Genomic DNA, 12,971 nt, shown 5'->3' on the forward strand with positions numbered 1-12,971 from the left:
ATACTGTTTGCTGGGAAATTGAACAATAGTAATATTAATGATCTACATTATCATTTTAATTATATTCTGTTTGTTATTATGGAGCTAAAGTACTGCTCATGATATCCATTACAGTTGATAATGCTGTGGCACCTTCAACCTTTTGTAATACGTGGCAGACACCCACCTAACCTAACCCATAAAGTGTATTGGTTTATGTGTATAACTGGTTAACAATGCCCTCCATTATGTATCAGAGTCGCAACAAGAAGAATGAAATACCCAATATAACTTAACATCTCAGTAAATAGATATATTCAAGACCTAATTCCCCTCACCAACAAGTAGATTATACCAAGATACTGTCAAGGATTCAGGGAATTTTAACTGTAACTACACATTAATTCCAGGATTCCCAAGTTGGGGGTGTATCGTGTGTGTAATTGGTTATATGAATTTTAATATATCACTTCTGAGGTCTGCCTAAAGATGTTTTTATGTGGGTGTGTATTTTTTTTATTTTTTTTTTATTCTTTCTCGTTCTCTTTTGTCTGGTTGTGTCCGTAGATCCCCAGTGCAGGTAATCTAACACCGGTACATATTAATTATCAACATTAAATACCTTTGTTTTCTTATCATAGGACGATAGTTTCTGAAGTACGTTTTAATTATTTCTTTCAGTAGCCGTTGTGTCTTAACTCTTACTGTTACCCCGTAGAAGGAAGATTAGGTCTATTTTTTACTTACATTTATTATTGTGGTTATAACTGATTAGTGAAAATACGAAGTTCGGAAAATATATTTATTTAAAACATAGAGCTTTTAAAAACATTAACGTGGCACGGCTGTATAGTGTGTGTGAAGTTATAATGGTGTGGTGAAGTGGTTCTCAGTGGCCGTAGCCTTGGTGCTTGAAGGTGATGGCTGGGCCGTAGTATTTAGGGTGCTGAGCCTTGCCGTAGTAGCTGACCTTGGCCACGTAGCCCTTGTAGTGGTCAGCTGTGTAGTCCACCTGAAGGGAAGATAAAAATATATAACACAAATTCTACTGTGGGTGTGGGACTTGTTTTGATGAATGTAAACAGTGCGAGGAGGTGGGTCGTACCCTTTGTTTGCGACCGTCGGGGAGGTCGACGGTGTAGGAGCCGTACACAGCTTTACCATCGGACTTCTCCTGCTGGCCGTAGTTGGCGCCCTTGTAGTCGTCGTACACATTGTAGTTGAAGTAGTAGGGCAGCGGCTCCTGTGGATGCAGGAATAAGAGGGTGTCGTTTGATACAAAGCAAACGAATCTTATGAAATAGGACATAGGCACGTCAAGCTACATATGTGTTATACTGTAGTGGATAAATTCATTTTAGACGTAAGCATATGTAAAATCCAGTGGGTAGGGGTCAAGTGTACACTAACCGGTTTGTAGACTGGTTCGTAGACGTCAGGGTCAGCCAGGGTCACGCTCACCACCAGCACGGCCACCAACACCTGCGGGCAGAGTCGTTTGATATGTTTATTAACTGATTTATACGACATCAAGTGAATGTTATTATCTCTTGGTAGTCAGGTCTTTTTTTTTTTTAGTCATCCCGGACTGTTTTCGCTTGAGTAAAAGTTGAGGCTGTGTACCGAGCGTAACACCTCTTCCGGGAAACATTAAAACAAAAGATTAAGTTAGTAATCACTGTAGATACTGTAGATTTTTTTCTTCACTTTTTCTGATCATGAAATCGTAAATAGTCGAGTTCTTTTTGGTGATTTTTTTTAGGAATTACTTTTGCTTTAAACGTGCTTTCCTTTTTTTAGGGGAGAGGGGGGGGGCGGTGAAAGTGTATTAGTTTTATGGACGTTCAGGTTTTAAACACAATTGCCTTTCTTAATGATGCGGTAAATACAACTCCAACATTTAAGTTTCTCTATGTTGGCACACTGTATATGCTTTGGTACACAAGTGCCTCTTGTAAATGTAAGTTACAAACACGTTATCACTGTATTTTCACCATGGCATCGTCTTCTAAATACCACTTAAAACTTATATATTCCCAACCAGTTTGTTATACTAACTTTGTAAAACATTTTTGGGAGTTGTGATGATGATGTGGTGAGCAGTGTGAGTGTCTACCTCCCCCACCAACCACCTCTTTATATACACACAGGTCGTCGGCGTGAATGTCTCCCTCTGCTCACGTGTCACATTACATCATTTCACAGATTAAATTCATTCTTCAGTATTACCAGACCGTCCGACTCCACACCTGGTACCAACTTTACGACTCCCGTCACCAGGTGCAAATTACCTAAGCCTTTTTACCTTGTTCATCTGAGTACTACAGTGTTACTGGTGGAATGTCTATCTGTATTTATATCATAACATGTTTATTATCTGAAATCCAGTTGTTTAAAGGTGTTTAGATGCTCAAGCAGACGGACTATTGAAGCACAGTTTCGAAGTGTTGGTTTCTACACTTTAGATAGATAGATAGTGTTGTTATAGGTAGATAGAATGATTCATTGAAATAGAAAGGCAGGTTGATATTTGTTGAAATAACCATATAAGATCACCTTGGTTCAATGTGTATATAGACGATGCAGGTATACAGTATACATAGACAGTGCCTGTACACAAAGTGCATAGACTACAGGTATATTTCGGTTAAATTCTATATTATATATATATATTTTTCACTATTAGTCATCATTAGTCACGCAATCAGTCATTTAGCCAGGTAATGATGACTGGAGTCTAATCCTAATTTTTAAGGTGAGATCGGTCCTCATTAGTTATCTTTCTTGATTATTGAAGGCGGTGGATAGAAATGAGCTCGTGTGTGTGTAGTAACCTTGTTGATATATATATATATATATATATATATATATATATATATATATATATATATATATATATATATATATATATATATATATATATACACGCTGTCATTATAAACTGCAGCCGTGTAGAAAAGCGCTATTGTACATGTCGTAAAACAATAAATTTTACTCTTAAGGAAAACAATACTCGTGGAATTTGTGCTCCGTGTTCTTTAAGCCTCGCTGACGCCGGGCTAGATACGCATAATTCACTGTTGTTTTTGTGATAAAATATTTATATAATGCAGCTGCCAGGGTCGTTAAGCACTGTTCAAAAAATCTTATTGTTTATACAAGACAACTAACATGTTTTTATATATTTGTAAATGTTTCATGTTTTGTTGGCCGGCTGTGGTTTTCCGGGTGAGGAGGGGGGAAGTAGTGAGGAGGGGAAGTGGCTAGTGGGATGGGGGGGGGAACTGGTTAGGAGGGGAAATGGCTGATGAGAGTGGGGGAAACTGGTGAAGAGGGGAAGGGTAGGAAGTGTCTGGGGTTAGTTCGGAGAGGAAGTAGTAGGTACGGGGAATTACCTAGGCTGATGAGGAGGGACAGTGGCAGGTAGTAGCTGGGGCTGTTAGAGATGGCTGGTTTAAGGTCATAATCAGTCAGTTGGATGATTTAATAAGTTAGACATACAAAGATAAGAGCAGAGGTAAGTAGACTCGTTCCCGGAAAGCCTGGAATCATAAGTGTCTTCGTGTCCTTGTCTGTCGTGTTCTTGTACCTCGTGTCCTTGTACCTCGTGTCCTTGTACCTCGTGTCCTTGTACCTCGCGTCCTTGTACCTCGCGTCCTTGTACCTCGCGTCCTTGTACCTCGTGTCCTTTACCAACTCCCTAATTTTGCAGACATTGACCGCCTTAAGAGCTCTCCTATGACCCTTGACCACGGCATTAGGGAGCATTTAGGATATCTGGCCCGGGTCGTCTTTTACGTGAACATAATACACATAATACAGTAAGTCAGGCATGAATTGAGTTTGTAAATTCGATTCACCTGGAGTAGGTCACGGAGAATACATGAATATATTAGTGGGTAGGTTGTCGTAGTAATAAGATCATGCTGTGCTTGCAAGTGAACAGGCAGATGGAAATTAATTGATCATATATATTTAACAAGTCAGTAAGAGTTTCGGAAATAAGATAAAGTTAGGTAAATTGTTGTTGGTTTTAGTGCCAGTTAATATGACCCAGGCCATTATGTATGTTACACGTGGGAAATAACATATGAAGGAGTTTGTCATGTGATTTTTTTTTTTATTCTATCATCGTTTCTTTACAAAATTATGTATCACTATTATATTTTTGATTACTTAACCTTCTCTTCTCCTTAGGTGTATAATCAAATCTCCCATTATCTAACTTGTATTGGTTTACTAAATGTCTTGGACGGTTACATGATGAAGTAGCCTCTTGAGTGTCTATATTATAATTATTTTATGACGAGAAACATTTAGGACGACACATATACAAACGTGTCATATTCAGTAAAAAAAAAATTTCATGTCAAACAGTATTTTACAATTGCATTATATGGTTATTAATTTAAACATCTGGCCATAAATGTTTTGGCATAAACACCAATTAACATTTATAACATTTTCGTAATTGTTGAAACATTAAAAGTTTTTCGTCTCATCACGCACCTGTGTCGGGTCTGTGTTTGTATTTATTTACTCACGCGCTGGATAACGGGTCATTGTATTTCTTGGATGTGTATATGTTCGTCTTTGTCACACTAGTAAACACTATATAAGCAGCCCAGCAACAACCGATGGACTCATACAGAAAGTTCATACATAAATAGTGGATAAAATTATTGTAGATATTCATGATGTATTAAAATTTGATCATTAATGTCATGACCAGCCGTCAGTCGTAGCTCTACACCTGTTTTAACTCACCTGGTGAAAGATTGAAGTGAATTTTGGTGTCAGTAAGTCACCATTAAATTTATTTTGCATTGCCGGAACAGATTTAGTAGCATAGTGTGTGTGTGTGTGTGTGTGTGTGTGTGTGTGTGTGTGTGTGTGTGTGTGTGTGTGTGTGTGTGTGTGTGTGTGTGTGTGTGTGTGTGTGTGTGTGTGTGTGTGTGTGTGTGTGTGTGTGTGTGTGTGTGTGTGTGTGTGTTCAACGACAAGTTTTATTAGATCTAGCCTTTACCACTATACCAATTTAAGCAACAGTTCTGAAATACGGTGAGTGAGGTGAGGTATTTTAAACATATTCAAGAGATTTTGATTCATAGACTGACTTGAGGGCGTTGGCAGTTTTTTTGTTACAACTAAATATAAAACATTAACACCCAAACTATTGAGTCAAATTAAAAAAATAAACTTCTCTTAGATAAACAATGTATGGATCATCTGACGATCAGGCACACCAGCTTATTTGATCTGGTGATTAAACTCTACCCCTGACCTACTCCTCCTCCCACCAGGTAGCAGTAGGGGATTTAATCATCAGGTGAAATTTGTCTCCATAATAGTTATATATTAATTACGTGTTGATCGCATGAACATTTACTTATAAAACTCAATGCAAATGTTCTGTTGGAGGTGTAGACTCTTTTGGTCATTTTCCTTGACATTAAATAGTTCAGAATTCACTAAAAAATTCAATTCGTGTTTACCTGTATTTGTGTGAATGTGCAGGATTATTATTTAAAAACAGTGATAGATTTTTTGTTATTGTTTAATTATCATTTATTATTATTATATTAGAAAAAATGCCTATATTTTGTATATAGTGGGTCTGTGGTGTAGTAGTTCTCAGTGGCCGTAGCCTTGGTGCTTGAAGGTGATGGCTGGGCCGTAGTATTTAGGGTGCTGAGCCTTGCCGTAGTAGCTGACCTTGGCCACGTAGCCCTTGTAGTGGTCAGCTGTGTAGTCCACCTGAAGGGAAGATAAAAATATATAACACAAATTCTACTGTGGGTGTGGGACTTGTTTTGACGAATGTAAACAGTGCGAGGAGGTGGGTCGTACCCTTTGTTTGCGACCGTCGGGGAGGTCAACGGTGTAGGAGCCGTACACAGCTTTACCGTCGGACTTCTCCTGCTGGCCGTAGTTGGTGCCCTTGTAGTCGTCATACACGTTGTAGTTGAAGTAGTAGGGCAGCGGCTCCTTTTATTGGAAAAAGAAAATAATTGAAATTAAATATAAATCAACCATTAGTTCCGAAAATTATTACAAGCGATGCACTAAGTCGGTACGATAGTCATACTGTACATGTCTGATATGGAAATGATTGTATGTTTAGACTGACCGGTTTGTAGACTGGTTCATAAACATCAGGGTCAGCCAGGGTCACGCCCACCACCACCAGGACCACCAACACCTGCGGGGCGAATGTGAGATAATAAATCTTGTACAGAAATACAAGGAAATGGCAAGACAGTTGAAACCATCTGAGCTGGATTACTTTTACTACAATATATATATATATATATGTTATTTGATATTTAGTGTTCAGAATATATAGATTTAAATTTTTATGAGTAAACAAATATTTTGAGAGTCCGTAAGTGATGGGACAGGAAACTTTTAACTTTTGTACTTGATCTGTTTTAATGTTTCCACAAACTACATCGATAGAAATAACTAATAGTTGTCAGACCTGACTGAGCATTGCAGTGTATATCAATTATTGTTGACAGGAGTCGAGCGTCGGAATGAATGTGCGAGTGCGTGAAGTTCATGGCTTATATACCAGTTAGCCCTGGTGCTGCATGACTTGCTGACTGACATAAAACCCTCCCCCTCACAGCCTTCCTTTCCCCGATATTCGAAAGCGATTTAGCATAGGTCCCCTTCCTCTCCCACCATTTTATTTTTCTGCCATATAAAGGCAACAGATACTAATCCGGCGAAGCTTTGTTTACCGTTCGCAAAATGTGTATGTTTTGTTCGTATACTAGGGATTGGCGATCACAAACCCCCTAAAAATATCATGTTTCATCTCTCAACTTGCTGCAGAATGATAAATACAGATGTGAACATTGTATCCCTTACCAGGCGTAGTGTGATATATAGACGAGGCCAAAATTCCGTCACCAGTTGGTAATATCTGGCCGTTTATTGGTAGGTCGTGAATGTGATCGATGTATATATGTTTGGTGAATGTTGGTCTTCATTTAAAACTGTGTCAGAACAACGTGATACAACATGAAAAAGTACTCAAAGCAAATATAAATCTGAGTTTCCATATGTTACTGAACCAGTCTCCCTTGTGTGCACTACCCTCAATTTAATGCCAGATATTGCCCAAACTGTCAATATAATTTTATCAACAGCTATATATATAGATACAGACTCGTGCAGATCACTCAAAATATAGAGGAATTACGGACTTATTGTTACAGGTGAACATACAATTTGACCTCATTAAACTGGCACAACACAAGCATGTCTTTGGGCAATGGTTGGGTTAATAGAAGGCGTTTGTGAAGTGTTTGAAAAGTAGAAAATTAGTTGGATAGATTTTAATATATGAATTTCATATTGTCATTTGTTTAGTACCTGCCTTACCTGACTTAACTGATGGAGTATTTCTCGCAGATGATGATTTTAATCTTATCTATAACTGTTGAAGGCAGCCTGTGACCAATATATATCGTGATATTTATTGTTTTCGCTCGCTTGAATTTCTTAAAGATATCAATACACATTTTGGTATTTTGAATAAATTTGCCATCGGTAGACGTTGTAATGTATTGAAATTAAATGAAACTTCGGCACAGTTAAAATTTTCTCTTGAGTCCAAAACCTGAAGCGGATGACCTTATTAACGTTATTACTGGCCAATACCGAAACACCCCTGAAATTAATATCGTTATGATTGGATGTAACCGTAAGTGTTGGCTGACGTAAAGGTTGAGCACTTTATCATGCTGTATATTGGAGAATTTCTTGTAAGGAGTTCTTTAAGAGTGAGGTAGAGAGGCAGGAGAGAACAGGAAAGAAGGAAAGGGGAATCAAGGTAGAACGATAAAATCTGGGGTCATGTTGTATGGGCAGACAAACCTATCGTTACTCACGTTGATTATGACGACTTAAACCCTTTGATTAAGATGACGTAGCCTCTTGAGTACGATAACTTAACACCTTGTGTACGATAACTTAACACCTTGAGTACAATAACTTAACACCTGGAGTAAAAGATGACTTACAGTAGACGGTTTTATGTTCAGTGAAATATCAGATTCAGATAATTGAGATTAACTTTCACCTCAACGAGTTGATTCTTTTTGTCACACAAACCCGGAAAAAGATGCGCTTCTGAGCCGACCCGAGAATTTGATGACAGAGTTCTGGAAATATTCGTCTCGATCTTGGTATGATTGTTACAGTTAATATTATTGTTATCATTATTATTGTTACTGTAAGAGTGCTATATTTTATTTATATACATACTGACAGTAATATTTTTATGGTATTATTGTATTTATTGTTATTTTTGTACCCGCCCCTCAACTCCTGGACACGGTGTTGTTTCGGTCCTCTGTGTGTGTTCCCAAAGTAAACATGTGACATGTCTCAACCTTCCATGATACGCTTTTGGTGCAAATAGCATCAATATTGACAAAGTGTTGCCATGGTAACGGTTCGCACAACAATAACACACAGGGTTTTGCTAGTGCTAAAGAAAACGATGACAAGGCAGTCTCCAGCGGTGACCACATTAATTTACACTCATTACTACTATTTCCCCTCGTTGTTTTAGGGAGCTTCTGTCTATTAAGTCTGAGGCGACGGGGAACTTGGCCCTTGTGGTCAAATCTTTATCATCGCCCCTTTGAGAGGAATCGTTCTGTTAGAGAGGGAGATGGACAGTTTGTCAATACAGGTAGAATTGGTCAGAGATGCCTGACAAAAAATGGATTCCAGGAAATTGATCGAGTATGTTAGGGTTTTTTAGGGTTGGATAGGGGAGCCTCGTCCTTGCAGTTGTTTGGGGTTGGGTAAAGGGTTTTATATTTATTTTAAGAAAGGTTTAGAGGGATAAGGGGTTTCAGGATTAAGTTGTAGGTGGTTTTGGACTGGATAAGAGGCTCTGAATTTACACTTCGTTGTGGTCAGTTTCAGATATCTTGAGTTTGTTTATATGAACAGTGTAGCAGTGCTGTGTAAATCTGTGTAAGTTAAAGGGTGTTCCAGTCACCCTGAAAATTTTCAATACTTTTTGTGTGCCTTCTTATAAGTTCTACTACATTCTACTACACCCGTATACCCAAAACCATTCTATGCTTTACCTGTTCTTAAATATTCTGTACATACACATTAACATTCTTGAAGAACCATTATTCACTTTCCTTATTATTAGTTTTCGTACACCGTCAGCCTCGTTATAACCCTGTGTTACTGTACCACTTTAGTCTGTAAATATTCTAGCTACATAATTTTGCTCACTATTCATATTTTCTTACGCAGGTTATTTCCAAAAATGAGGATCATAATATGTTCATTTTTTTATTTATTTTCGATATTGTAGAAAAATAACTATAAAGGTGTAGTGCGTGGGGTGAAGTTCTCAGTGGCCGTAGCCGTAGCCTTGGTGTTTGAAGGTGATGGCTGGGCCGTAGTGTTTAGGGTGCTGAGCCTTGCCGTAGTAACTGACCTTGGCCACGTAGCCCTTGTAGTGGTCAGCTGTGTAGTCCACCTGAGGGAAAGAGAAAATATTTAGCATATAATAAATTATGTGGTGGATGTAGAACTTACTCAACAAGATGTGTTTTAAGGAGGTTGGCCGTACCCTTTGTTTGCGACCGTCGGGGAGGTCGACGGTGTAGGAGCCGTACACAGCTTTACCGTCGGACTTCTCCTGCTGGCCGTAGTTAGCGCCCTTGTAGTCGTCGTACACGTTGTAGTTGAAGTAGTAGGGCAGCGGCTCCTAAGGGGATAGAAGAACAGCTGTTGAATAATTGTGAAGTTTAAGGTTTGGATGGGAAGTTTTTTCTCTGATTTAATGATCAATCTGAGATATGCAATGATATGAACATTAGTTTTACATGAACGTTTAGTCTTTGTTGTGTAAGGTATGTAGTTGGGTGGATTAGTTTTTATAGTGTTATATAAGCAAGTAAATTTTTATCTATAATCATATAAAATTCAGTCTTGCTAATTACTTTAATATGTGTACTGACCGGATAATAGACTGGCTCGTAGACGTCAGCGTTAGCGAGGGTGACACCAACCACCACCATCACAACCACCAGCATCTGAGGGCGGATGAACGTGTTACGATAAGCCACTTGCCAAGTCTGTCTGGACCCCAATTCAACCAACTTGGCTAACCATTAGGATGAAGGTTCGGGCCTAATGGAACCCCCAGATCTAATTAACCACAATGGTAATGATTATATTAAATTTGGTTGGGATCCATTTAACCAAATACTTCTCGATAGCGGATCTTATACTGAACCACACAGATGTGAGATCACGTTGAACGACTTAGCTTTCGGAGAGAAGCGATGAAATACTTCAGCATCAATCAAATTATCTGAAACCTACAGAATATATAAGCGATAAGAATGTAATCCGTCATTTGTGCAAACTGTTATTTTGAGAGTTAAAATTTGTGGTGTTAATTGAAATTAAATTTTTGGAGACATTTGGCGTTTACTGTCAAAGATATTCAGAAAAAATCATATACTGTTTTTGGTGGTCAGACCTGAGTAAACATTTTGGTGCGTTTAAGATATTGACACCAGTCGAGCGAAGGAGTGAGTGAGTTGGTGGCTGAAGTTTATGACTTATATACCAGTGAGTCGTCGTACTGCCTGACACTGCCTGACCTGTTGACTGACACCTCCCCCCCCACCTCCCTCATCCAGACCCAAAACTCAGGGCACACACACACGTGTACAAAGATTAATTTATGAATGACAGTTTTGAGATTATTATTTTTTTTTTTAAATGCGTTTTTATATGCATTCTCAGCGAGTCTGATGCTATAAACAGTTAAACACATACCATGCATTTTCAGGGTTGTACAGTTCCTTTCTGGGTGATGAAGTTAAATAAATTGATGGGATATTTTACAAAATTGTACATCGATTGATTAAAAAAGTTATTTTGGCATTTTACAATTTTTCTGGTGCACAGTTGCAGTTCATTGTTGTACAAATATAATTCATTGGTACAGCACACATGTTCACTACGTTGGTACACATACGTATTTAATTGGTACAGTTATACTTCCATAGTACACAGTTGTAGTTAAGACATATTATTTTTACCTACATTCATTGACTGTCGGTAGGTAAATATTTCTTATTTTATGCTGTATATACTCGTCCTGTGATGCTCTCATAAACTGAACAAACAGCTGAGACGTGTACAAATTATTAACACGTGTTATTTGACACAAGTGTCCGAGGCGTTACTATTGATATAGAAAACTTTCAATTCATGACCAGAAATTCTCATTCCGTCGCAGTTTTAAAAATGTTTTTTCCATGAATGCAAAAGTTTAATTGTTAAGGAGATTTTGTTTGAACTTTCCGCATCTATTGTTATTGCAAACGAGAGTTATTATTGCTCAGGAGACAGTCGCAATATTTTACTTGAGCACTATTACCTGGTGAAGGGTAACGCTAGCGGTAACGTAATTATACCAATCAAGAACTTTATTTGGAAATAGATGATTACAAGTTTGGGTATAACAATAGTCACAGGAATTCCCAAATAATTACAACTCGGGTAATATTACAGTACAGGTACAGTAATTCCCTTGTAATGACGGTATACTGTAATTGGTACCTTATCCAAATATGAATATAAATGTATATAAAAGTTAATTTAACCCGAACATTTCCACACAATAACCTAATCACCTGCTTCTACCTGAATGAGCTCGTATGTTCAGTAGATTTTGGAGTATAATAATAGTATGGGAATATAAACTGTCAACGAGTTAATATTATCAATTATTGGGTTAATTATCTTTATGTTAATGAAATAATTTTTAGATTTGTGTAATATTTTTTCAGATTTATATTTTATATATTTTTTTTATAATTTGTTTTTTATTTTTTAGTAAGAGTAAATATATTTATACTTTTTAGAAGAGTATTATATTCATTTACTATAATATAATTTAGGGGAGTGTTTATTATCTATACAAATTTATATATTTTAAGATAAATTGTATTGTTTATTGGTATATGTGTGAATTGTTTGTTTTAGGAGAGTATATTTGGTAAATATAAATCAAATACTATGTACTTGCGGACGTTGTAGTTATGCGGGTTTACACCAGAAGTGAAAGTTTGGCTCACAGTGTTATAACAGACTTGATAATGTTTTCTGTTGATGGAATACGCAGGATGACACACACACACACACACACACACACTTGAGGGGGGGGGCTGCTAATGCCGTCTTGATACAGGAAATTGTATTCGTGTCCTTTCTCTTATTGTACTTTATTTTTAATGCAGGACAAATTGGCAGTTCAGAGTGTCCTATTTTTCCCCGTTTATAATTATTATCTCTTCATCAAATCTACAGATAGACAGTTGAAAGTGTCCTGCGTCAATAAGTTATACAGGTTATACAAAAAAATAAGTTGATAATTGAAAGCGTCCATTTTTTCCTTTATAACCCGTAACGTAATATTAATGCAGGACATGTTGACAATGGAAGACCTAAAACCTGTAAAGTGTTTGTCTGGTCTTTTACTGTCCAGGCCACGAGGGTCACTGACGTCAAAGACACTGTGACCTGCGCCGTTATGTGACCCGGCTACTGCAAGCATCTGCCCTGACCTTCTGTTTGACCTAAACAGAAATATTACTTTTACGAATAAGCTCGTTTAGTTCAAAGGCTTCATTGTAATGTCTGATGGCTAATGAGATTTGCCCATGGCCAGGATTTTAATAAAACCGTCCCTAATTAAATATTTATTTATGATACCATTTTTTATGAACATAAAGAGCAATCTAGTTTAATTAGCAAAAATTTTTCTGTGTTGGTAATTGTGACGAAACATCTGTTAAATTGTGCTCTGGGATGTGTATAATGTGTTATGACCTGCCTCTGTTTCTCACTCTGAAAAAGAACTGACGCATTTTTGAGTAACATCTTTTACAAGTACCTAATGTTGTTTAATGGGTTTCAAACAACTG

The 12,971-nt window shown here is 37.5% G+C and overlaps 3 protein-coding genes across 3 annotated transcripts; all 3 read right to left on the bottom strand.

Moving 5' to 3' along the window:
- Positions 1 to 767: 767 nt before the first annotated feature.
- On the bottom strand, positions 768 to 2,100 carry LOC121874741 (cuticle protein 21-like). The gene is made up of 4 exons (XM_042379024.1): positions 2,038 to 2,100; positions 1,390 to 1,461; positions 1,085 to 1,222; positions 768 to 991 (listed from the first exon to the last, which is right to left on the bottom strand). The coding sequence occupies exons 1-4, from the start codon at positions 2,047 to 2,049 to the stop codon at positions 869 to 871; spliced, it is 345 nt and encodes a 114-aa protein (XP_042234958.1). The 5' UTR covers positions 2,050 to 2,100; the 3' UTR covers positions 768 to 868.
- Positions 2,101 to 5,549: 3,449 nt separating this feature from the next.
- LOC121874743 (cuticle protein 21-like) lies at positions 5,550 to 6,538 on the bottom strand. The gene is made up of 4 exons (XM_042379025.1): positions 6,461 to 6,538; positions 6,110 to 6,181; positions 5,830 to 5,967; positions 5,550 to 5,736 (listed from the first exon to the last, which is right to left on the bottom strand). Exons 1-4 carry the CDS (start codon positions 6,470 to 6,472, stop codon positions 5,614 to 5,616), a joined length of 345 nt encoding a protein of 114 aa, XP_042234959.1. The 5' UTR covers positions 6,473 to 6,538; the 3' UTR covers positions 5,550 to 5,613.
- A 2,761-nt stretch (positions 6,539 to 9,299) lies between these two features.
- LOC121874738 (cuticle protein 8-like) lies at positions 9,300 to 10,556 on the bottom strand. The gene is made up of 4 exons (XM_042379016.1): positions 10,514 to 10,556; positions 9,987 to 10,061; positions 9,596 to 9,733; positions 9,300 to 9,502 (listed from the first exon to the last, which is right to left on the bottom strand). Exons 1-4 carry the CDS (start codon positions 10,523 to 10,525, stop codon positions 9,374 to 9,376), a joined length of 354 nt encoding a protein of 117 aa, XP_042234950.1. The 5' UTR covers positions 10,526 to 10,556; the 3' UTR covers positions 9,300 to 9,373.
- Positions 10,557 to 12,971: the final 2,415 nt, after the last annotated feature.

The sequence above is a fragment of the Homarus americanus genome, unplaced genomic scaffold (genome assembly GCF_018991925.1).
Source record: "Homarus americanus isolate GMGI-L3 unplaced genomic scaffold, GMGI_Hamer_2.0 scaffold40841, whole genome shotgun sequence".
Taxonomy (NCBI): Eukaryota; Metazoa; Arthropoda; class Malacostraca; order Decapoda; family Nephropidae; genus Homarus; species Homarus americanus.

What these genes read in the sequence shown, in the direction of transcription:
- LOC121874741 (XM_042379024.1), bottom strand. An exon ending in ACGAACCAGTCTACAAACCG is followed by an intron (nt 1,223 to 1,389) that starts GTTAGTGTACAC and finishes CTGCATCCACAG; the next exon opens with GAGCCGCTGCCCTACTACTT. An exon ending in CCGACGGTCGCAAACAAAGG is followed by an intron (nt 992 to 1,084) that starts GTACGACCCACC and finishes TCTTCCCTTCAG; the next exon opens with GTGGACTACACAGCTGACCA.
- LOC121874743 (XM_042379025.1), bottom strand. An exon ending in ATGAACCAGTCTACAAACCG is followed by an intron (nt 5,968 to 6,109) that starts GTCAGTCTAAAC and finishes TTCCAATAAAAG; the next exon opens with GAGCCGCTGCCCTACTACTT. An exon ending in CCGACGGTCGCAAACAAAGG is followed by an intron (nt 5,737 to 5,829) that starts GTACGACCCACC and finishes TCTTCCCTTCAG; the next exon opens with GTGGACTACACAGCTGACCA.
- LOC121874738 (XM_042379016.1), bottom strand. An exon ending in ACGAGCCAGTCTATTATCCG is followed by an intron (nt 9,734 to 9,986) that starts GTCAGTACACAT and finishes CTATCCCCTTAG; the next exon opens with GAGCCGCTGCCCTACTACTT. An exon ending in CCGACGGTCGCAAACAAAGG is followed by an intron (nt 9,503 to 9,595) that starts GTACGGCCAACC and finishes TCTTTCCCTCAG; the next exon opens with GTGGACTACACAGCTGACCA.